The sequence below is a fragment of the Mirounga leonina genome, unplaced genomic scaffold (assembly GCF_011800145.1).
Source record: "Mirounga leonina isolate KUSES-001 unplaced genomic scaffold, KU_Mleo_1.0 Mir_165, whole genome shotgun sequence".
Classification (NCBI taxonomy): domain Eukaryota; kingdom Metazoa; phylum Chordata; class Mammalia; order Carnivora; family Phocidae; genus Mirounga; species Mirounga leonina.
Window position 1 is genome coordinate 80188461 of NW_023270415.1, and position 24908 is coordinate 80213368.

Genomic DNA, 24908 nt, shown 5'->3' on the forward strand with positions numbered 1-24908 from the left:
GGGTGGGGAGGGGCTCTGGGGGGCTCTGGGCTGGGGGGTGTGGGTCTCAGCCTGGGAGAAAACGGGCTCGGGCCACAGCTGCTGCCTCATCAGAGTCCAGCCAAGGACAGGTGTGGCCGTGTTAGGACGTGAGCCCCTGTTCCTGTGGCCGTGCAGGGAGAAGGGCTGGCTTGGGTCAGGGGTGGGCAGGGGGTTCCTACAGGAGGCAAGAGGCAGCCTCAAGATTCCTCCAAAATCTACAACCCCAGGCCCCAAGTGTGGACAGAGGGGCCACCATTGTCCCCACACTCTTCCTCCGCCGGAACCTGCCTCCCGAAGCCCTTGTGCTCCAAGGCCACCCGCCCAGCGAGTCCCACATCCTGGGTATGCGCCACGCACCTGGTCCAGCCCTGCAGGACCACCACTGTCCCACTTCTTGGAGGGGGGACAGGCTCTGTAGCAGTCCAGAGCCCTCGGCCAGGAAGTGGGGGGCTGGGCCTGTGCGGTCAGCCCCTGCCCCGCAGCCTCGGAGGCCCCCTGTGGGTCGGCTTCCACGGCCTGGACACGGGGCTGGCCCTCCCTGGGGCTGGGCGCCCCGAGGCTGCGCCCGATGCCGCCAGTATGGACACGCGCGCGGGACGCCAGCCCCCACTCGGCGGCAGCCGGGGTGGTGTCCGGGAGTGGCGGCGGACACTCACAGCGAGCGAGCGCAGGCGGGGCTTGTCCTTGGGCTGGGGGCTGCCGTCTCTGGCCCCGGCGGGCAGTGGCCGCTCCCGCAGCCAGGCCAGCAGGATGGCCAGTACCAGGCGGCTCACGGGCTGCTCGGCCCCCAGGGCCCTCCACAAGCGGAAGGCGTGGCTGCAGGCAAAGAGGAGTCATGAGGGCAGCCCTGCTTGCGCTCAGCCACACCAGCAGGCCACCAGGGCCTCAGGGGCCAAGGGAGGAGGCTGGGCTGGATCCCGCGTCAGACCCTGGCCGCAGGGAGCCCCTGGGGTGGAGGAGAGCATGGAGGGGAGAGTGGGTAGCAGGGACAGGAGTGTGTGTGGCCCGTGGGACAGGCGGGAGACAGAGGGACAGCCGCCCTGGCCCAGGCGCCTGGGCCTCCCCACTTCCAGGGTCTGTCTTCCAGGCTCCCCGCACCCCAACTTCAGACTCTCTGTCCCCTCAAAGGCTCCTAAGTACTGACAGGACACATGCAGTTGACTCCTGCCCTCTGTCCTCTTCTCTTGCCTCTGGGCCTCCACATCTGCCATTGTTCCCCGTGCTTAGAGCATGCCTCCCCACCGGGCCTGCACCCACTCAGCTGTCAGCACCTCTGCCTGGAGGCCTGCCCTGGCTGCCTCCTCCTAGCCTGGGTTTGCTGGGGTCCAGCTCTCGGGCCCACCCTGGGTAAGTGGGTCCATCAGCAGTATACACAGAGCTTTACAATGTCCTTGTGCTCATTTTGCAGATGGGGAAACTGAGGACTGATCGGGCCCTGCCTGTGACTGGGGAACTGGGGCTAGAGGCCAGGTCTGCCCGGTCCTGTGGTCTTTCCATTTGGTCCACGGACACGGACCTGTGAGTCCTGGGGAGGTGTGGGCTTTGGGGCTCCTGAGATGTCGGTGACCCTGATGGCTCTCTGTTTTCTGTGGTCTTTGGTGCCGAGTGCTGGGTGGAAGGGGCTGGAGGGGCAGGGGTGGGGACTGGGAGGCCACAGTGGGGGCCTGGATAAGCCCCCACCCCAGCTTTAGGACAGACCCTGGGCTGGGTGGGCACAGCAGTTCCGAGGACTCTGAGATTGTAGAGCGGGGCCTCTGTTGTCAGAAGGACCCTGGCCGAGTCCCTGCTGTGTCATCACGGCTATGTGACCATGGGCAGGTCTCTGGGGGCAGAGCCTGACTCGAGAGGCTTAGGTGACATGCTTCTGCAGGAGCGAGGGCGCCCAGGGGCCTGGATTTCTCTTTTGCTCTGTTGGCATGTGGGTGTTTTGCCCCGTCACGTGCGGGCAACCAACTCGGGGACAGAGCAGTGACAGAACCAGTAAAGTCCTTGCCTGTGTGGGAGTGACCCCTAAAGTTCAACTCAGCCAGCAAACAAGGGTGTGTCGGACTAAGTGCATAAAGCAGGGGAGGGGAGGGGAGGGGATGGAGGATAGGAGGGGGACGGTGGGAGGGTGCATCTAGGCTGTGGTCAGTTTTTAGTGGGACAGCTGGGAAGCCTTCACCAAAAAGGGACACAAGCAAAGATCTGCGGAGGTAAGTGGGGAGTCACGCTGCTCTGGGGGGTGGGGGCAGGAGAACCTTCTGGCCTTGACACGGAGCCGATCTTGGTGTTCTCAGGGCCAGCAAGAAGGGCCAGTGAGGTCGGGGTGAAGAGAATGGGGCTGGGCGAGGAGGACAGCTGGTACGTGGGGCCAGGCCACACGACCTTGTTGGCTACTGGGAAGGTTTTGCCTTGACTTTGATGAGGTGGGGCCGCTGAGGGTCTGCAGCGAGGGAGAGACGTGGTCCGACTTCTCTCTAAAGCCTCACTCCGGCTGCTGGGAGGGAGGGGTGGACACGGCCAGGGACTCTGTGTGAGCCGGCGACGTCCTGACGGGCTGGAGGGGGTGGGGGAGGGGCGTGGGTAGAGCTGCAGGACCCCTTGAGGATGGGCCTGGGTGTGGACAGGACAGTCCAGGTGGCCCCAGGAACTCTGGTTCGAGAAGCTGGGCAGATGACATCAGCATGGGGAAGCCCGCAAGAGGACAGGTTTCGGGGACAGCCAGCGGCGTGGTCCGGGAGTGTCCAGCGTGGAATGCCTCCTGGACACCCACGTGCTGCCGTCTGGCAGGGGTGAACTTTCGGGGGGTGTCTGTATAGGTGATATATTTAGCCCACAGGGTTAGAGGCGGCCACCAGGAAGGGGAGTGTGAGTGAGGGGAGCTCTGGGGACTGAGCCCCGTGGCACCGAGCCCCGTGGCCCCGTGCTGAGAGACGGGGGGACAGGAGGGACTGGCAGGAGGCGGAGCAGGGGCAGCTGGGAGGTGGGAGGAGAGCCAGGAAAAGACATGGAGGAACCTGAAATGCATATTGCTGAGGACTAGAAGCCCGTCCGAAAGGCTCCACGCTGTACAGTTCCAAATCCATGACCTTCTGGAAAAGGCAAAACCACGGAGACAGTAGAAGATCGGTGGTTGCGAGGGTCCGGGGGGACCGAAGGTTGTTCCGGCAGTGACGCTACTCTGTAGGACGTGCGAGTGGTGGACACACTGCACACTGTCCAAGCCCACAGGACGCACAGCACCAGGGGCGAGCCCTGTCCAGCCGTGGGCTTCCGTTAATGATGATGCGTCAGTACCGCCCTCGGGCTGGAGCAAACACACCGCCCCACGCAGGGTGCTAGCAGAGGACGACACCGGTGGGGACTTACTTCTATAAACATAAAACTGCTCCAAAAAAGAACGACTATTAATTAAGAAAAAAGGGCTGGGAAGAGACACGTGACACATGATTAAGGAAAGAAAACCCGGTGCTGCTGGATTTATGTTACGACAGACAACCCGCATCTGAAAATCTGTGTTAATATCGGGCCAGAGGAAAGAAGTCTCCAAAGACGACACACAACACCATACTCTTCAATACAATTGCAAAAACCACAAGAGAATATTTTTAGGAATATGTTTAGCTGCAATGAAGTGAAAAAGAAATGAAGAGGGTGATGAGCCTTGGTGGGGGGTGAGCCGGTGGCTGGAGACTGGGGGTGCTCAGCCCTGTCCATAAGGTCACGACCGAGATCCCAGCTTTCTGCGGGCGGAGGCCTCGCCGGCGTGTATTCATCGACTAAAAGGAGCCAGTGCTGTAAGAATCAAAGGCAGGCAGGCCACGCATACAGTGATGATGGACAGCGTGACCCGCCAGGGGTGTGCAGCTGAGGGCTGACCCAACAAAGTCGCCGTCAACGGGTAAAAGAGAAACACGGGAGAAAAAGAAAGAAAACTTGGCAAGCCAAGTGTAAGACCATTTAGAAATGCAAAATGCGAAGGGCCCAGAGCAGCGGGGCAGGTGTTGAGGCAGGAGGAGCTGGGAGGCCGTTCTGTATCAGGTGCAGAGAACGTGTATGATGCTACAGGAATTAGGACCGTGGGTGTCAGCACGGGGACCGGCGAGCGGAGCACTGCTGAACCCAGACACAGACCCCTGCCCACGGGCACTTGGCTGGGAGGCAGGTAGCACTGCGAGCTGTAGGCACGGAGCGGGCTTGTCCCTGAAGGATGCTGGTGGCTACACAGAACTGGAGTCCGACTTCATGGGACGGCTGGAGACCTGAGCTTGAAAGGCAATCGCCGGAACTTTTGTAAGATCATGTGTGGGAAGGACTGAACCTGGAACTCCTTTTCATCAAAATGCACATTCAGGCAGCGAAAAGACAAGCTGCAGAGTGCAAGGAGATGCTTTTCACACCATCAACAAAGGCCTTGTGTCCAGGTTACATAAAGGATTCCTGGGAATGGATAAGAAAAAGGGGGACAACCCAGTGGAAGGATGGATCCGATCCTTGACGAAGAGATCACCAAGGAAGATACTCCAATGTTCTGATGGCCAAATGTTCCGCTCCATTATTTCATTAGGAACGTGCAAATGAATGTCGCAATGCGACCCATACCACTGGGTTGCTAACATTTTGATGAGTGGCTAGAAAGTCGGGGCCAAGTGCGGATGAAACGTGGAGCAACAGAAGCTCTCAAAAATATCCCCGGTGGGAGTGTGAGGTGACATGAGCACTTTGGAAAACGATTCAATGTGTCTGTTAAAGTTGGGTACGTGCATACTGGGTATTTACCCCAAAGATACAAAAGTAGGGATCCGAAAGGGTACGTGCACCCTGATGTTTATAGCAGCAATGTCCACAATAGCCAAACTGTGGAAAGAGCCAAGATGTCCATCAACAGATGAATGGATAAAGAAGATGTGGTATGTATATACAACGGAATATTATGCAGCCATCAAAAGGAATGAGATCTTGCCATTTGCAATGATGTGGATGGAACTGGAGGGTGTTATGCTGAGCGAAATAAGTCAAACAGAGAAAGACATGTATCATGTGACCTCACTGATATGAGGAATTTTTAATCGCAGGAAACAAACTGAGGGTTGCTGGAGTGGGGGGTAGGGTAGGAGGGATGGGGTGACTGGGTGATAGACACTGGGGAGGGTATGTGCTATGGTGAGCAGTGTGAATTGTGCAAGACTGTTGAATCTCTGATCTCTACCTCTGAAACAAATAATGCAATATATGTTAAGAAAAAAAAAAAAGAAGAGGAAGGTAGCGGGAGGGGAAGAATGAAGCGGGGGAAATTGGAGGGGTGGACGAACCATGAGAGACGATGGACTCTGAAAAACAAACTGAGGGTTCTAGAGGGGAGGGGGGTGGGAGGATGGGTTAGCCTGGTGGTGGGTATTGAGGAGGGCACATTCTGCATGGAGCACTGGGTGTTATGCACAAACAATGAATCATGGAACACTTCATCTAAAACTAATGATGGCAAAAAAAAAAAAATAAAACTAATGATGTAATGTATAGGGATTAACATAAGAATAAAAAAAATAAAAAAATAAAGTAAAAAAAAAAAGTTGGGTATGTGCAGAGCTTTATGGCGCCGATGTTTGCGTGCTGAACACACCGCGGTGGAGACGGAGCGCTGATGCGCATGAAGACGTGTGGGAGCATGTCAGGGCGCGTTAGTCACAGACCCAGGCCGGGGACAACCCAAATGTGCGTCTGTGGCAGAAAGGATGATCGGCATTCACGAGATACTAAACGGCAACAAGAAGGAATGAACTCCAGCTATATGTAACATATTGGAATGAATCGTAAACACATATTGTTGAGGGGAAAAAGCCACATAACATAAAAGATTATCGGCAGGGTACCTGCTACCCAATTCTGTTCACAGTGTTAGGGCATGTCGCATTGTTTTAGGTGCTTCTAAGAAATAAAACTTATCCCAGGTGGGAAGCTACCCCCATCACAGAGGTGGGACCCCAAGGGCCCTGTGTTCCGTGTAAGGACGATAAGAACCAACCCACCCACCTGCAGAAAGAAAAAGCCAGGAACCCTGCCGGCCTCAGTCGGAGCACTAGATGGAAGGAGGGCCTTCTCCCGAGAGTCCGAATCACAAAACCTGTTTTGGGGTCTGAATTCACACCACCAGTGTGGCTCAAAGAAACCCTCAGGCACAGACTTTTAAATCTGGCATGGTCCCAGGCCAACAGTGTCCCTGGGTGACTGAGAAGCCCACATAAATCCAGGGGTAAGGTACCCTCGATGTAAAATGCATTCCCACCTAGGAAAAATGTGCTTCTTAGGATGGAGGAAATAAGGTATAAACGGCAATGCAGACCGAGGTGAGCTACAGACTTCCGGGCAGCTGAAGACAAGGTGGCCTCCAGGGTCCTCACCCTTCAAGGTTCCTTGAAAAACCACACAGAGCAAGAGGGAGGGAAAAATAAAATTGCACAGAGACTGTGACCTCAGAGGATGCCCAAACTTCGACATCACTGTAAACAAACAAGAGAAACGCCCGTCGCCACCCACCCGGGGCTCTGGGACAGATGAGGCAGAAGAGACAGCAAGGCACAGGGCACGGGAGCCAGAAACAGGGCTCAGAGTCGAACCACTCACCTCCAGGAAGATGAAGTCCATCCCCAGTCCGACAAGAGGGAAAAAGGAGAAAAAAAGAGCACTGACCACGAGAAAGGGGCTGATGAGCTGGTCCAATCGGAAGGGCGGCCTCCAAGATGCACAGCTCTGGGGAGAGAAACAGGGGAAAAAGAACCAGGGGCCTTGGGGATTGGGTGGTGACAGGGACAATGGGAAAGAGGAAAATGGAAGGCCCTGCGAGAGAAAAAAGAACCAAAACCCCCCAAAAAACAACCCCCCAACTGGAGGACACACGACCTTTTCACCTGCCACCAAGAAAAAGAATCTACTAAATCCTCTGGACTTCGCTCTACTAACAGAAGAGGGTGCCATTGAACTTGAAATCCTATAAAACATGCCAACAGCGTTTGATAGGAACAGGAACAAAATTAACAGATCCACTGAGTTATTGCAAAAACACCCCCCAAAAAACAAAACAGAAAAAATAATCCGTGCACAACCAAAGAGGAACTGCTCCCCTCCAAAGCAGTCACTGTGCCGAGAGCACTCCGGACGATGCTCCTCAGACTCCAATGAGCTCCCAGAGACAGGTAAAGCCACCTTGAATTATAACTTCAAAAAATAAAAAAAAAAAACCTCCATAAAGAAAGGAAAAGAGGGTTGACTGAGTTCAGGAAAGAGGTGGAAGAAAGGACAAACTTATCTCAGAAGTGGAAAAAAATGCAAGGTGCCCAAGAGGGATGATAAGATGTAAGCTAAGGGGCATTGAGGAAAAGCAGAAACCCAACCACAAAAGGCGTGAAAAGGATCAGAAAGTACTGGAGGTCGAGGACGGGCAGGAACAGCACTGGAATTCCTAGCAGTTCAGAAGGACAAGTGCAGCCGGGGAACAGAACGAATGTTTCAAGCTATCACCAGAGAACTTTCCAGAAACAACAACAACAGAAGGCCTACATCTACATCTTCAAAGGATCTACCAGGTCCCTGGGAGAATGAACACAGAATGATCAACTCTGAGACATCTCTTAATAAAACTGTTCAATTTCAAAGGTGAGCAAACACCGTCCAAGGCATCCGGGAAGAAGGACCTCTTACAAAGGCAAACATCTTGACAAAGGCAAAAAAATCAATCATGATCATTAGACTTTTCAATAACAAAGCAAGGCGACAATTGAGCAGCATTTGAAAAATACTCAATAAAAGCAAGTGTGAACCAAGGATTTTATGTCCAGCCAAGTTGTCCTTCAAGCACACAGGAGCCCCTCAGGAGCCGTCTGTCAGAGGTGGGTCTGGTCAGCGCAGAGAGGACTAGAAGCCTCCGGCAGAGGATGCACATCGAAAGCTTCAACAACAAAACAAGGGACGGAGGACATTAAAAGAGGCCAGGAGCATTAGCATGACAACCACTGCAAAAATACACTTCTTCTTTAATTAAAAACATTAAGGATCAAAGAATACACAACCCGTAGAAAAGGGAAGTAATAGAGTCCACGAAACATGCACACAACTATGGGATAGTGATTCCTAAGGAAGGTATATGTTTGCACAAAAAAACATGACAATCACGTATGACGTAAAAACTGCAGGACACGGAAGGGTCGGTGGACAGAAACGCGTTAGTAATGACTTCAACGTGCCGTTCTCAGTACGAGACAGAACAGAGGGGACATCAGTGAAATCAGTGACGACCACAGTCCATCAGGCGCATCCGTGGATATACATACAACACCACCTGATGAAGAAGATACACCCTCTTCCCAAGTGCCCGTAGAACATTCACGACAGTTGTTCAAAAGGGCAGCAAATCCCAATAAGGCAGAAACATTACAATGGCATTCTCTGATCCCAATGCAAAAAAACTGGAAATTATAGAAACACAAGGACCCTTGCACATGGAAATCAGAAATCTTTCTGGAAATGAGTCTCGGGTGCCGGGAGCTTGTGGGAGTTCTCTTCTGGGAGCTTCTGATTTCTCAGTGGGATGGGAGGAAGGTTGGCGGCAGAGGGAGGGGCAGGGTGGAGGCAGAGAGGTGTGTGGCTGGGAATTCAAAATGGGGAGCTTTAACTGAGGGAGGTTTTGCCGGCTGAGTGTGACAGAGGGGATAAGGGGCTTGGGTATGTCCAGGGAGTAACTAATGCTGGTAAGGAGGGGGTGAGGATGGGTGAGGGGTGCTGAGAAGGTGAGTGGCTGGTGGACTGGAGGCTGTGGAGGGCAGGTACCCTCATGGGGGTACCGGCGGAGGTAAGCTGTGAGGGGTGGTGGGGAGGGTGGAGAGAAATGCTCCAGATTGGAGGTGTCCAAGCCAAGAGGATGACCGTGGGAGTGGGCGGCTGAGGCAGGATGGAGGACAGGATTGCTGGGAGAGAGGAGATCCAGGCATTGAGAAGTGGGGCTGAAGGAAAACCCCAAGATTCAGACAGCGGGTGTGAGTGAGACGGTGTCTGTGATTGGGAGCGACATCTGTAAGGACCTAGGGATGACGCAGTGCAGATGCATGGTGGATGTGTAGCTGGGGTTATAGACGGAGCACCTGGGGTTCAGAGCTGAGATTTGGGGGAGGCAGAGGACCCTAGCCCAGCTCCGGACTCGGGGGTCTGAGGGTTTCATGAGAAAGCCAGCCCCACCTGAGAGGAGTGTGGTGACCACTGGGGGTGGGGGAGGAAGGAGAGGTCCTTGGAGGATCAGGAAGGATGGCAAGACTTTGATGTTGGCTGGGGTCTTGCCAGGCGCACCCCAGGTCCTGGGCACTTTCCCCATGAGGTGACAGGTGATTGAGGCTGGGGTGGGGGTAGAATGAATGGTGAGCCGTGCCTCCCCAGAGCCTGCCTCAGGAGATGTGCAATAAATGAACGGGGACGTGGGCTCCCTCCCTGGGCCCAGACCTGTGGGGCTCCCTGTGGGCTGGGAGGGGGCAGGCAGGAGGGCAGAGCTGGAGGTGGAGGCCCCACCCCCTGCCTGGGGGAGGCTGGAGGGTGGGCAGTGGGGGCAGTGAGGGAGGGTGGGGCCGGGCACCTGTCCAGGGGTATGGAGAAGTCCAGGAAGGTGGCCACCAACTCCTGTGTGTGGTTCCGGGCTAGCAGGGTGATGGCGTGCAGAGCATTTTCTTTGGCTTGGGGGATGCGGACAGAGCAGAGCTGCAAGTGGATGGCCCGGCCCAGGTTGGCCACCTGTGTAGGGAGGCAGAATTAGGGGGGAGAGGGTTGGTCTGAGAGGGGAGGCCAGGCCCCGCCCAGCGAAGTCTGAGGGAGGCACTTCTCCATCCTGGAGTCCCAGGCTGAGGGGAGAGAGGCCCCACCACTTTCCGTGTGGCATGGGAGGCCCTCAGCCTGCGTCCAGACACTGCCCGGTCCCTGGAAGGCTCAGACACACCCACCTCACGTCTCCCGAGCACACCACTTTGGCACAGGCTGTCCTGGGGGCCTGGAAGGCCTCTCCCCAACCACTTCCGGTCACTGCCCAGGCCCAGTGTCACCCACCTGGGGCTTCCTTACCTGCAGGACTTGGCATCCATCATCCTGTTTCTGGGGGGCACCCCCACCCCACTGGGGGCACTTCGTTGCCTTTGCATCTCCTATGCTGTCCAGTCCTAATCTGTGTCTGTCCCTTCCGCCAGACTGAGAACTTCCAGGAGGGTCTGTGCCTTCTCCTGCCCTTTGTCCTACCCCAGAGCCTGGAACAGCGGTGCCATCCATGCCCATGTGCCCCATGACGCTGCAAACACCACTCGGGACCCCAGGACACCTGCTTGGGCCTTTCATTCATTCCGTGGAACCTGTCAGGGTGGGGTCTGTGTGTCCTGCGTCAGGCCCAAGCCCCAGGGTGCTGACTGCCGGGCGTCTGTCCCTCTGCCCCCAGACCTGTCCTGGCCCACCCTCAGCGGGTGCCCCAGCCCCTCACAGTCTCCAGGCTGGACCCATGCTCCTTGATGGTGATGAGCAGCATGTCGGCGGCTGCCTGAACGCGGAAGGGGCTGGTGGAGCCCAGGCCGTCAATGGTTGTCCAGATGACGTCGGTCAGCTCTACCATCGTGAGATGCTTCATGACCTCCTGTAGCAGCAGGAGAGGGGGCAGCTGTCACTGTGGGCCACTTGTACCCAGGTGCCCGCCTCCTGCCAGCTCTCTTCCCTTCTCCTTGGCTTCAGGCTGCCCAGGTCTCCGAGCATGTCCAGACGTCTGAGCTCCTCTCCTCCGGAACCCCACACGTGTAGCCCATTTTGCAGGTTGGCTGCCTGCGCATCTCTCTGAGCCAACCACGGCCCAGGTTCAGGAAGGGAGAGCGTGATGCCCATCGTGGGGCAGAGGCCCGGCTCCCTTCCTCACTCAGACCCCAGTGTTTGTCCTGGGACCTGCCTGGCCCAGCCAGCCTCCTTTCCTCCTCTCCTCTGCCCTGTCCTCACCTCATGGGCTTCCCCATGTGTTAGCCTCTGCCCAGCTGGGTGCTCCCCATGCCAGGCCCTAGTCCTCCTTATAGCATTTTAATCAAGAGCTTCAGAGCTGTGAAGGGTCTTCAAGGTCACCTGGACCAATCCCCAGACCCAGAGAGGGGCATGGGCACCCTCACCACCGCAGAGGCTGGGTCGAGAGCCCAGGGCTCATGTCCCATGGTAGGGCTTCCTCAAAAGCCCAACTGCTTTCTGCCCACGTTCTCCCAGGAGCAGTTCTAGGTCCAGATCATGAGCCACTCGGGGGGAATGAAGAGGGGCTTGGGGAAATGCAACATGGTGGGTGGGACCCCTGCTCCATAGCCACTGACCACAGTCTCTGAGAGGGAGGGCTGGGCCAGCCTGGGGCTGCCCAGGTAGAACCTTCTGGAAAGACTTAGAGCATTGTTGCCCACTATGGTAGCCACCAGCCACACGTAGCTATTTGTACGTAAACTTAATTAAGTAGAATTTAAAACCTCAGTTCCTCAGGAGCACTAGACACATTACAAGTGCCCGGTAGCCACATATAGCCAGTGGCTCCCTTGGTAGTTCAGATAGAGACATTTCCATCCTCCCGGAAAGTTCTATTGGGAGGCTCTGACTCGGAGCATCTGATAATCAGAGGAAGACAGAAGGCTGGTGATGGGGCACCTGATAGAAAAGTATAAGGTCTGCAAGGACATTAGGGGGGGTAACACGTTTCTTTGCATGTTAGGATATTTGTTGAAATATTTGACAGTCTGTTAGTCTACCTATATTAGATATAAAAATAAGTATTAAATAATGTTTGAATATTTATTAGAATAATTATTCTAAAATTTTGGTAAAATGTTTGTGAGAATATTAGGATTAGTTGTTATTTAGAGTATTCAAAGTGATTTTAGAGGAATATTTGTAGTTCACAACTTTAAGAAAAGAATATTAAGCTGCTATAAATCTGGTTAGAACATTTGTTAGAAGATTACATTTAAAATTGTTTTCTGAAATGTTGAATTTTGGTTAAAGGTCTAGCATTGAGAATGTTTGTGAAGAAATGTAACTTGGAATGGTGGTTAGATTCTCAAAATCCCAGAATACTGCAATCTCAAGATTGGTAAATACCTGGGAGATGTCTTACTTTAACCCAGGGCATGAATAAATGTGAAATGGAGGTGGCAGTAATGGTAGAGATGGTGGTGGTGGTGGTGGTGGAGGTGATGGCGGTGATGATGGTGATGGTGGTGATGATAATGATGGTGATGATGGTGGTGATGATGGTGATGGTGGTGGAGGTGATTGTGGTGATGATGGTGATGGTGGTGATGATGATGACGATGGTGATGATGGTGGTGGTGGTGATGGTGATGGTGGTGGAGGTGATGGCGGTGATGATGGTGATGATGATGATGGTGATGATGGTGGTGATGATGGTGATGGTGATGGTGGTGGTGGTGATGGTGATGGTGGTGGTGTGATGGTGATGATGGTGATGGTGGAGGTGATGGCAGTGATGATGGTGATGGTGGTGATGATGATGATGATGGTGGTGGTGATGGTGATGATGATGGTGATGATGATGGTGATAGTGGTGATGGTGGTGATGATGATGGTGATGATGGTGGTGGTGGTAATGGTGATGATGATGGTGGAGGTGATGGTGGTGATGGTGGTGATGATGATGGTGATGGTGATGATGATGGTTATGATGATGGTGGTGATGATAGTGATGGTGGTGGTGGTGGTTGCTAATGGTGATGATAGTGGTGATGATGATGATGGTGATGGCGGTGATGATGGTGGTGGTGGTTGATAATGGTGATGATGGCAGTGATGGTGATCTCTGGTGGTGATGATGGGAGTGATGGTGATGATGGGATGGTGGGGATGATGGTGATGGTGGTGGAGGTGATGGCAGTGATGGCAATAATGATGGTGGTGGAGGTGATGATGGTGATGATGGTGATGAAGGTGTAGTGTAGCCAAGATCACAGAAGGCATCAAGGACAGAGTTGGGGACAGAATCCAGGTCAGGTCTCCATTCCAAACCTTCCCAATCCACCATCACTTGATCAGCAGACCCTCCCATCCTCTCTCCTCTCTGCTCCTGTCCGTCACTGTGTCTTGCCTAAGGAGAGAGAGCCAGAGCTGAACACCCACTCCCTGTGTGCCGGGACAGGGCAGGATACAGAAGGCTTCTCAAGACTGAGAAGCCTAAGTGTTTAGTATGGAAAATCTAAAGCCCTGGGGCCCCTTCACCACTGGCTCCCTCTGAGCTGCTAGCCAGGGAACCCTCCTGCCCTGCCCCACCTCTGCTCCCTGCCCAGGTTCTTTGGCATAAATTAGGCTTACCCATTCTGGGACTGGAGACTTGATGTATTGGCCCCTGGGCTTTAGACTGTCCATACTTAACCCCTAATTGACTGCAGCACTGAGAGCCCAGTGCACTTGCAGAGAACACAGTGCAGAGAACATTGGAGTCAGCCGGGACTGGATTCAGAACTTGCTGGGGCACTCACTAGCCGTGTGCAACCACTGCTTCCTCATTTGGTTCAGTCTGGTTTAACTTAATGGGTGGCTCTACCACCAGGCCCTGCACGGGGCCCTGGCAGGACCCTGCTTCTGGCCCGGAGGGCTCAAAGTCTAACAGTGGGACACTGACAAGCATACCATGTACAGGGGTCTTCATTAGCCATGCGCTCAACACCAAGACTGGGCAACAAAGTCACCATGTCAGAGACATCATGAACTGACCACTCAGAACATGAGGCTCCATGAAACATGGCTTGTCCTGCCAACACCAGCATCCAGCCTACACTCTGCACCCCAGACTCATTCATGTTCAGAAGAGAACACAAGTCAACACAAGAAAACACAGAATGGGGCGCCTGGGTGCCTCAGATGGTTAAGCGTCTGCCTTCAGCTCAGGTCATGATCCCAGGGTCCTGGGATCGAGTCCCGCATCGGGCTCTCTGCTCCTTGGGAGCCTGCTTCTCCCTCTGCCTCTCTCTCTCTGTCTCTCATGAATAAATAAATAAAATCTTAAAAAAAAAAAAAAGAAAACACAGAATGTCACAAAGTTACAGGATCTCACTGGGGTGACAGAAGGGACATTGGGGACTGCTGGGCTCCCCCAGGCGGCTGACCAAGGAGGAGCTGCCTGAGGTCAGCCAGATGACAGTGCAAGAGAAGACAAGCTCTGCCTTCACAGGAGGAGGGTCTGGCTTTCAGAGGATAAGAGAAGCCCCTGGGAAAATGAGGCATGTGGGGATATTTCCGCAGAGTGCTCATCCTGCAAAAAAGCAGACTCAAAGGCCAGGACGTCGTATGGTGCCTCAGAGAACACCTACCATGGGAGCATCCTGAAAGCACCATTTACTGGGTGCTCATGCTGGCCAGGACTTCACAGCACCACTCTACCCATTTTACAGAGGAAGACAGAGGCTCAGAGAGGAGAAGGGGCTTGTCTAGGTCACACAGCCAGGAGGGACAGAGCTGGGACTCAAGTCTAGGCTGCTGACCTCAGGGTCTGTCCCTGGCCCCTCCCTACAGTTTCCCTTCCTCCAACATCTCAGTCCCATGCCAAGGGCCAGGGACTTCTCCAAACATTCTCAGTTAATTACCAAACAGGTGAAATCCCAGCCTTGGCCTTAATACTCACACCTGGCCCAGGCTCTGACCCCCTGGGTCCAGCCAGGCCACACCGACAGCTGGAAGCCCTGTCAGCGGGGATGGCGGTGGGGGTCAGAGCAGAGCATGGCCATGCCTCCCCACCCGGACCTGCCCTCCGTTCTAAGGGCTTTGACCTTGATGACTTGGGAGCTGCCAAGCTGGAGGATGCCATCCTTCGGGAATGCCATCTCCTGAGAGGTGGTGGGAGCTGTCTTCTGGTCTCCACTGCTCCAGACGGGAGCCCCATCCACGTTGGCCTGGGAAAGCTGCTCGGGGGCCTGCACCTCCACCTTTGGAGTTTTCCTCGCTGGCCAGGGGTGGGAGTGGGTAAGGGTGAGGGCAGGGCAAAAGTGGGCTTGGGGTCTAGGATGGGACAGGCAAGAGTCAGGGCAGGGTCATTGGTAGTCAGGGTCAGGCCTATGCCCATCTGGGGACGGGAGTCTGAGGGGGTCTGGGGCAGGGGGACATTACAGGGCTGTGGCTGGGGTTAGAGGTGGGTTTAAGGGAAGATCTGGGGTGGGGTGCGTTCGGGGATGTGGGCGTGGTTTCAGCTGAGGCTGTGGTTGGGGTGGCAGTGGGCCTGCTGTGGTGGCCCTCGGGGGCTCACCTCTCTGGCGTATCAGGAGCTGGTAGAGGTGGCCTACCCCTTCCAGGCTGGACTGCTGGGTGGCCCTGTCCGGGTCCTGGCACAAAATCCCCAGCATGCCCACCAGCTGCCCAATCCGCCTGAAGTCCTCTTTTGGCTGTGGTGAGAATATGGGAACCAGTGACCCCACCGCAAATCTCTGGCCTGCTGTGCAATCACAGCAGCAAGGCCGCATCAGAAATCCTCCGACTCTGTGGCAGGGCTGCGACTCAGCTCTCAGGACCCCAGGCCCAGGCTCTGCCCACCCTGCCCGACACTACAGTCAGCATCCCAGGGCACACTGGGCAAAACGTGAGGGGTTGCCCAAGACTCAATAATCAAGAGAAATTATATTTTAACGCAGTATTTAGAAAAATCAAACTGAAGGTAACAATTCCTGATGAACACAGTTTCAAAACTGTAAATAAAGATGGTCCGTCCCTGCACTTCCATGACCTTACCTCATCTTGCCTCACTCCCCGGGCCCTGACCCTAGTCGTGGTTTCAGTAAAACTTTATTTACAACAATAGGCAGCCGGCCGGTGACCATTTGCTGAGTGGATTGTTTTAAAACATTACATTACAGTATTTATCTTGACTGCGGAATGTTCTGGAGCCTGGTAAATTTTGCGCCCCAGGTGAATGCCTCGCTGCCTGATGGCAAGCCTGGTCCTGTATTGTGGAAATTGATTTTGAGTAAATTGCAGGCCCTTTGAGCCCCTCTAGAGGGGTCTTCCTCGCCCTGGGAATGCCGGAGGAGTCTGTGCAGGGAGCTCTCCCTTGGCAGAGCACCACCCCTGCCTGTCCGCCTCCCTTAGAAAGGCTTGCACCTGCCGGGCATCAGGCAGAGAAGCCAATTTTCTCATGGCCCCGTAAGTCTCCCCAAGGAATGAGTGCTGATTTTGGTGGATAAATGCAGAAGCGCTCACTCCCTGAACGTGCTGACATTCACTCAACCCAAGGGTTATAGCGACAGACGGCAGTTAGGCTGCGAAGCCTGACACGCTGGGGGTCAGGACGCATGCAGGGTCGTGATGGATGGAGGTGTTCCTGCGGTCACCGCTGACCCTGGACTGGGGCAGGTAGCACCTCATCTGATTCCCAGTGTATCCCTCTGAGGAGGACTCATTTCCTCCCTTTTCATGGGCGAGAAACTGAGGCTCAGGGCGTGGAAGAACCTGCCCAAAGCTTCAAGGAGCGTTGACAGGAGCCCAGCCTCCTGGGTCAGGGGTCCATGCATCTGGGTTCAGAGCCCAGCGGGGAGGACTTGAGCAGGGGGCCCCAACCTCCGCCCCCAGCCTGTTCCCTTGCGTGTAAAAGGGAAGCTCAGGACGTGGAAGAACCTGCCCAAAGCTTCAAGGAGCGTTGACAGGAGCCCAGCCTCCTGGGTCAGGGGTCCATGCACCTGGGTTCAGAGCCCAGCGGGGAGGACTTGAGCAGGGGGCCCCAACCTCCGCCCCCAGCCTGTTCCCTTGCGTGTAAAAAGGGGGATTACATGGCCGTGCTGTAGGGCACTCAGGGATCCACCCGTCCTGGGGGCAGAGGTCCAGGGGGCCTTGAGCCCCACGAGCCTGTCAGGCTCCAGGAGGAGGACGGCTTGGCTGGGGCAGCAGAGGGGCTGTGGGGCCAGAGGGCTGGATACTCACATCCAGGTAGGGGTTGTGGCTCAGGAACCTGAGAAGGGCCATGCAGCTGTGCACAGCCCGCTGCCGCTCGTGTGCCTTCTCCGACGCCAGCCAGAGGTACAGGTGCTGCGGGTGGGCAGGGGCGGGGAGGGGGTGCTGCAGCCGCGCACCCCTGCTCGGGCCAGTTCCCCTGGGCCACCCGGACGTCCGCGCCGCGCGCCGGGCTTGGCTCAGGCCCCGCCCCCGTGGCCGGTCCGCGGGCAATCAAGGCTCCGCCTTGCCATCTCCTGAGAGGTGGTGGGAGCGGTCTTCTGGTCTCCGCGGCTCCAGACGGCAGCCCCAGCTCAGGCTCCGCCCACCGTCGACTCAGGCCCCACCCCCTGGGCGTCCACCACGCCCCCTGTCCTGCCCTCCGCGTCCCTTCGCACTGCCTGGGCTGATCCTGTGCTCCTGGCAACCCGGCTCTGGAGGAGGAGGAGGGATTCCCTGCTCAAAGCCCTTCGAGGCTCCTGGCTTTTAACCCCCTTGGCGCCATGCACCCCTTTTCAAAGTAGTGCTTTTCTGTGCACAACATAAACGCACGAAATTACAAAGGGATACCAACACATACCGAAACAGTTATATTGAACAGTTTTAAGCCCAACTCGAGCCTCTTCGTTAAAGCGATAGATGATTACATTTAGTGATTCTGAAGGCGGAAGCAGTAAACGGTATTTGCAGATTCTGGGGCCCAGCAATGTCCTATGACCACATCTGTGACTTCCGCTGGTGGCAGACGCAGCCACCCCCGGCCCTGCTGTGGTTTGTCACCAACATTCCCAGTGGGAATGAGTGAGTGAAAATGCAGGTATCTCCCCCCAGCCAGGCTCACACCTCGACTTCCATCTGTGCACCTGCTTCAGCGGCCCCCCTCACCCCCACAAGGCCTCTAGGCTGGACAGGGTCTGGTCCTGCTGACCTGACCCAACCCTAGCCCACCTGGCCCCCACCTTAGCACCCTCCCCATGCTCTGGCCGCGCAGAGCTCTCTCCATTCTGGCCCCTGTGCTCACCAGGCGTCTCACCTTTGACCCTGCCACACCCTCTGCCCGCTCTGCCCTTCCCTTCCTTTCTCCATCGAGTGACCTCCACTGGCCCTGACCTCCGACCCTCCCAGCAGAGCCAGTGTCCCCTCTCTGGTTCCTCCCCTGCCCCTGGACTGTCCCTGCCTGTTGACTGGTCTCCCTCCTATCAAGGTGAGAGCCCTGGAGGGCAGTGAGAGAGTGGGGGTGTCGGGTTGTGAGCCCCTCCTCACAGCTGGAGACATGGCTGCAGAGTGAGTTCTCTGGGAGGGAGGGCAGGTCCCAGCCAGGGTCAGGGCCTGTGTCCTCATCCGTTTCCTTGAAGTGTGGTGCTCAGGGCCCACTTACCACCATGCGCACCTGCTATACCACCCTCCAGTTGTCCCAAGCCACTGCAATCCCTGAAGATGGACAGCCCTCAAGCCTCTGTGTTCCTGGACCACTCCCCACCCCAAGTTCAGGCCCTGCCTCCTCTGGGCCATCTTCCTTTGTCCATCGTCCGCCCTCCTGGGCCTCCCCCACCCCCGCACTGTGGGGCAGCTGGCTCTCACCGACAGCAAGAAGTGCAGCTCGTCGGCCGTGGGGTTCTGTATGATGAAGCTCTGCAGCATCTGGTCCAGGGCCTCCGAGGTCTTGTTGTAGAGGGTCTGTGCAGGGATGCGGAGCAGGTCAGGCAGCCGCCGAGCCCCAGCTGCGACGGAGTGCCAAGGCCTGTCGCAGGGTCTGAGTGCCCTGGTCTCTCAGTGAGAGCAGCACCCATTCGTGCACATTCCCAAGGCCAGAACTGGGCAGGGGGCAGTCTGGGTCAGACCTGCCCAAGGTCACAGGTTTCTCAGCGGCCAAGGGAAGTTCACTGCCAGCAGGGCTGCCTTCTCCGGCCTGCAGCCTGCCGAAGACCTGGTGCCCAGAAGGATCTACTTGGTTTAATGCTTTGTGGTCCCTCCCATCTTGAAATTCTTCATCAGCTTTGAACAAGGGCCCGGCATTTTCATTATGCATTAGTTGTGGCAAATTATGCAGCTGGTCCTGACTATCGGGTCTCACGTGAGACCCCCAATCTTTGCTGCTTGGCTCCCCAGGCATGCTCAGGGAGGGAGGGGGCCATAGAAAGTACCCAGCCCACCTCCCTGTCAGAGTGTGTTGGAGCAAAGCCCGGGGCACTGGCCGTCAACTCCCTGGGTGCCCTGGGGACCTCGCTTCAGCTCTCTGTGTCTACCTTGGTCACCTGAGACCCGCGCGTGAAGCCAGCCCCACCTGCCGGGGTGCACACTGAACGGGAATGAACAGGAGCCCCAGCCTGGTGTCTGGCACCAGGCTAAGCTCCCTAGGTGAGCCAGCCATGATGTTGTCATCTGGTAATGGGGGCGCTCTGGACTCCTGCGGGGTGGGGGTGCGGGCAGGCGCCAGCCTTCCGGGGGGTGCTGCTGTGGTGTTGCCCTGGGCCCAGGGGACCCTTTGCACTCTCACCCCCCACCCGAAGTGCTTATCTGCCCCATTCCAGTCTGGACCCAGCCTAGGGGTGTGGTGTGAAGATCAGGGCCCAAGGGGCAGGGGTGGAGTTCGACCCTGACTCTGCCACCAGACAGCTCCATTTCTCTGAGCTGGTTTCCTCACCCTCCGGACGAGAGCTGCTGGGAGGGTGAGCGAACATATACACGGGACCTGGCACACAGCAGATGCTCAGTTAACTCTAGCCCTGTGCCCTTCACAGTGAACACTTAGGCGTCAGGGGCTGGTGGTGCTCTGGGGAGATGGGTACGTGCCCCCTGCAGCAGAGGCTTTTATTAACAGATCCCCGGAGGGGGCTGGTATCTGGCCCAGCCAAGGGTGGGCCGGCTGGGGCCTGGGTGGGTGTGACTAGTTTAAGCAGCTTCGCAGGTGCGACTGAGCCCAGGGCTGCTCTCAGGGCCGGCAGGGACAAAGGCCACTCACACTCCTGTTCACAGAGCACCCTCTGCACAGACACGGGACACCAGTGTCTACTTTCATCCCGAGCTTCATGCACCATCAGCTCCACAGTTATCACCCCCATGTCCCAGGTGGGCAAATAGAGGCTCAGAGCGGTTAAGAAACGTGCCCAGGGTCTCCCTGCCCTGTCCATAGGGGTCAAGGGCCCTGGCTGTCTAGCCCACATCCCCTCCCAAGCCACGAGCAGCAGCGGGCTGAGCTGGGCCCCTCTCACTGAAGGGCACCATGCGCCAGCTTCGCACCTGTACGTTGGGCGGTTCTAGAAAGAGACAGGTGTGTTTCTCCAGGACGTCTAGCTGTGGCAGGGCCAACACGCTGTGGAGGCAGACGGACAGAATCCGTGACTTCCTCTCCAAGTCCAGGGGCGGCCGCAGCTTACTGTTTGGAGATAGAGGGCAGTGAGGGAGGGGTGTGGGGGCTGGTGACGGCAAAGGGCCACCTGCCGGAATAGACAGTCAGCGAGCCCTGAGCTGCAGCCCCTCCCGCAGTTCTGCTCTTGACCAGAGACTCAAGGGAACACTTCTGCCTCCCGGGCCTGCAGGGCCTCCTGGGCGGGTGAGTCCACGAGTGCGTGTGCGGGACTCCAGCGTGGCCTGCTTGGGAGTAGTCACTTCACAAGCCCTGTACCCCGGGCTCCCCTTTACTGGACACACTGGTCTCACCCCAGCCCTGGTTACACCACTGGGAACTTCAGCGGCTTGGTTTTGACAAATGATGACAAATTTTTGTTCTTTGAGGTGTGAGTTAATAGCAGTGACCACAGTTTACTGAGGGCCTGTTACGGGCCTGCAGCAGGGTAAGGCCCTGTGTGGGGCTGGGGAGCCTACCAGAGGCGGGACACGATGTGAATGGTCTGCTGGCGAGTTGACGTGCACAGCGTGTCCTGGGGTTCCTTCTCCACCAACACCTGCAGATCCCCAGGTGAACCTGAGTCATTCAGCCTGGGCCTACCCCACTTCTGATACCCCGTGTCGTCCTGCCTGAAGACCTCGGTGCCTGGCACTCCCGCGACCCACAGGATTGTGCTCCAGCTTCTCCCCCAACCCGTGGGGGCCTCCGTGACCTGAACTAGATCACAGCCTTTAGAAGGGCCCAGGTCATGGCTTCCCGCATACTGGCTGCGTGACCTTGAGCATGTCCCCAAACCGCTCCAAGCCTTGTGGTTCACAAATAACATAGCGTTGTTGCACCTGCAGGGGGTGCAGAGCGTGGTGTCTGAGTCAGGAGGAGCTCAGTAAATTGTTATTTTATTATTACGGTTCTGACTGTCCATCACTTGAGTGCTTCCTCCACTACTCTGGGGTTCTGTGAGCCCCACATCTCTAGTGAGCCGTGGTCTGAGCTAGGGCAGAGTATTAGCAGAGCGGATGGTGCTGGCTTTCTGGGCCTCAGCTACATGAGCTGTGAGGTGGACATCCCTGGCCAGCTCAGGGTCACTGAAGAGCCAAGAGAAGTGGGGGGCATGGATGTGCTCCCAGCTGCCAGAGCCTATGAGGGGCTTAGCCACACCCCAGAAATCCAACTTCCCCACCTGCCTCTAGTGGATGTTACGGGTCCCGTGAGGCCCTCTCTCTGCCCCAGGGCCTTGACTCACCATCAGACACTCGAGGAGCTCAGAGATCTGGGAGAACTCGTAGCTGTGGGCCCCCTCATTGTGGCTGATGGCCTCCACCAGCATGAGGACAGCGGTGAGGAAGCTCTCCTTCAGGGTCTTGTCCTGGGATGGGGTCAGGCCGTGGGAGGGGGGTGCAGGGGGGGCACAGGAAGGGCAGGAGAGAGCCACAGTCACATGTGCCTCAGGGCATTGCTGAGGGGGTACAGCAGAGACCTCGTCTGGGGCCACATATGTGGGGCTTTGGTGGGGGGGAGCCTGTGTGGTTTTGTTTAAATTGTGAATATGTTGACAACATTTCAACATCAGGAGAGTGTTGTAAGAAGCCCAGTATCTGGCTTCTCCCTTGATGTGTGGCACCTCAGAGCCCAAAGATCTGGGGTAGGTGGTGGCATCACAGGGCTGCCTGGCCCTCGTGGCTCCCTTGGGTGGATGCCCCAGGTACAGAGTATAGAGGAAGGGGAATGTCGTCCCCGGGGTGGGGTGGGGAGTTTCCTGGCCTTCCAATGCCCCAAAGTGCAAACCGCGGAGAATGAGGGCCTGGGGTCATCATGGAAGCCCTGTGGCTGTAGGGGGGATGATGGGGTGAGTAGGTGGGGCAACAGGGAGGCCAGGCCTGGCTCTTCCTGACTCCAGAGTGGGGCAGAAGTGGGGAGGAGGGCTCTAAGGCCTTGGAAGGTCTTAGAATTCTCTGCCCCAGGTCCTGGTAGGGCCTGGGGTGTGATGAGGCTGCGCTCCAGGGGGGTGGCCCCGGGGAGCGTACCCAGGAGCTATAGTGGAAATAGAAGACCATCCGAGACAAGATGTTGTCCACCCACGGGAGGATGTGCGCCTTGGCCCTGACCGCCATCTGACCGTAGGCGAGGAGGATGGTGCTGCTGGCCCACTTCCATTGCAGGTCCTCTGAATTCTGACCACAGTGGGGGCAGATATGGAGTGTCAGGGCCCTCCTGACCCCTCCCCTGGGGGAGCGGTGACAGGAAGTACTCTGGACTCTAGCACGGTACTGCAGGCACGGTGTCCTGAGTGGTGGCAAGACTCAGTTTACCTCAGTAGGAAAATAGGGAAGATGAACTTGTCTCTCTGGGGGGTTGGAATGGGCCTGTGGGGTTACTCAGAGCTGGCCAGAGTCCTAGCCCCTCACCTTCCCTGCCTTGTGGTAGCCCCCGCCCCGGGAGCCTGGGGCCCTTCTCCCCCCTGCTTCCCCCCTTGGGCTACTGGGGGCCTGGCAGGGCCATGCCTCAACCTAGAGAGATGGGAATGGGGCACTCCTTCAGATCCGAGGGAGACCCAGAGAGTGGGGGTGGGGGGCATCCAAGACACCCCTCAGATGCCACCTGAGGACCACATGGCTCCACTGCCCATCAGGGACCAGGCCCGCTCTGAGGGTTTGAGATGTGGGTCCCCGTCCCTGCGCTGCCACCTGCCGGCTGTGGGCCCCCGAGGCGGCGGCCAGCCCTTTGCTGGGCTGACTTGCCGGCTGTGCCCCGCTTGTCCTAGAGGGCTCCCTCGTGCAGTCCTGCGTCTGCCCGCTGGAGTGATCCGGGGACGATCCGGGGACGACAGGCCGTCCATCAGCAGGGGCACAGGCTCTTGTCTGTCGTTTCAGGCGGGGCACGTGGCCAGAGACCCATTAATAAACACAGCCACTGCCACAGCCAGCCCCTGAGAGAGCTGTCACCTGAGTACCTGCCAGGCTCGTCAAAGCCATGGCCTGTTTCCATCCCAACGGCCTGGGGGTGGGGATTGTTATTCAGGAAGAGAAACTGAGGCATGAGGGGCACACTGCGGGTGGGACTGGAGGCCAGGATGCTTGCTGCAAAGCCTATGCCCCTAACTCTCCCAGGAGACCCTCTTGGAGGCCCAGACCTTCATGGAGGGTGGGAGTCCTGATGTTCCAGCCCCTTGCTGAGGCCCCCAACAACCCAAGGGCCAGAACCTTCAGGCAGAAGCTGTGGAGGCTCCATCTAATGGGCATGCTCCGGCCAAACTGCTCCAGGACAGCCCAGACGTGGTCCAGGTGGCGCACTGCGGCCAGCCCTATGGTGAGCGCGATACCCTACAGGCGCAGGGGAGTGGGGTCACCGATGCGGGTCACAGAACCAGGCCTGGACTCTCACCTGGGGGTGTGGAATTGAGGCCCAGAAAGGGAACGGACTTGTCCAGGGTCACAGGGCATCTGCCTCCCATCCCCATGCTCTTTAGGACATGCAACTCTGAGCCCAACCCTGGGGAGGCATCTCTTATGGGGCTGGTGGATGGTGTGGGAGGCAGCAGGGAGGGGTGAATCCCTGGAGACCTGTTACCTCCCTCTGCCCCCACTAGCTCTGAACAGACCTGGGCCAGAGGAAGAAATGAGGGTCCAGAAAATAGATGTGGGACAAAGGAGAGGACACAAGCTTTGATGGGCTCAGAATGTGACGAGGGTCAGGGCTTAGTGTGTGATCAGGGTCAGGGCTCAGAGTATAACCAGGATCAGGGCTCAGGGTATGACCAGGGATCAGGGCTCAGAGTGTGACCGGGTTCAGGGGTTAGGGGGTGACCAGGGTCAGGGCTCAGGGTATGACCAGGGATCAGGGCTCAGAGTGTGACCAGGTTCAGGGGTCAGTGTGTGAAAAGGATCAGATTTCTTTATATGACCTGATCAAGGCTCAGGGTATAACCAGGGATCAGGCTAAGGCTGAGGTCAGGGTCAGGCAGCCCTGGGCAGGGCTGGGGGGCCAGGGCCTCACCTCCCTCTGCTTGGGCCACTGGTGGGACGTGTCCAGGAGGGTTCTCACGTGTGTCCTGACGGTGGTGCTGTTGTCCTCAGCTTGAAGGATCAGCCCATAGTAGATGAACAGAAAAGCCTGGGGGAGGTTCAGCTTCTTGTCCTGGGCCTGAGCCACTTCTGTCCACCCCGATGGCCAGCCTTCTCCCCTGACCAGCTCCCCCAGCCTCCCTGGGCTCCTGTAGCCACCCTCACGACCCTGCTCTGGGATCATCAGGCCCCTCCCTGGTGGAGTTTCAGGGGTGCAACTCCAAGTTCCCCTGTTTCCTTTGGGTCCCAGGGTCTTTCTAGGGCCCTGGGCCTTGCTTTAGGTGTGCATCCTATGGACAGAGCCCCTGGGCCTGCGTGGTGGGGAGACAGGGTGTGGTCCACCTTCTCTGGGGGCTGCTCCTGATGTGTCTGGTCAGGCTTGGTGAGTGCCAACAGCAGCGCCTTGGACCACACGTCTGTGTTCAGGAACTGGACCGACTTGACAGCCATCTGTGAGCAGAGGGGTGTGGGCAGGGCTGGAGCGCTCCCTCCCTCCACCCTGCGGGCTAGAGCTGAGGCCTCCACCTGCCCTGGCCCGCCCT

At 56.9% G+C, this 24908-nt stretch overlaps 1 protein-coding gene across 1 annotated transcript in view; it reads right to left on the reverse strand.

Annotated features, from left to right (window-relative positions):
• LOC118015431 (maestro heat-like repeat family member 5) overlaps positions 1 to 24908 on the reverse strand; it is a 71703-nt gene that overhangs the window by 15313 nt on the left and 31482 nt on the right. The window contains exons 7-20 of the mRNA XM_035012274.1: positions 24709 to 24816; positions 24299 to 24415; positions 23506 to 23625; positions 22330 to 22476; positions 21549 to 21671; positions 20782 to 20861; positions 20169 to 20332; positions 18538 to 18677; positions 16948 to 17052; positions 15284 to 15419; positions 14811 to 14983; positions 10502 to 10651; positions 9617 to 9771; positions 678 to 837 (exon numbers count right to left, since the gene is read on the reverse strand). Coding sequence (XP_034868165.1) covers positions 678 to 837; positions 9617 to 9771; positions 10502 to 10651; positions 14811 to 14983; positions 15284 to 15419; positions 16948 to 17052; positions 18538 to 18677; positions 20169 to 20332; positions 20782 to 20861; positions 21549 to 21671; positions 22330 to 22476; positions 23506 to 23625; positions 24299 to 24415; positions 24709 to 24816 — 1878 coding nt within the window. The remainder of the gene's footprint in view (positions 1 to 677; positions 838 to 9616; positions 9772 to 10501; positions 10652 to 14810; positions 14984 to 15283; positions 15420 to 16947; positions 17053 to 18537; positions 18678 to 20168; positions 20333 to 20781; positions 20862 to 21548; positions 21672 to 22329; positions 22477 to 23505; positions 23626 to 24298; positions 24416 to 24708; positions 24817 to 24908) is intronic.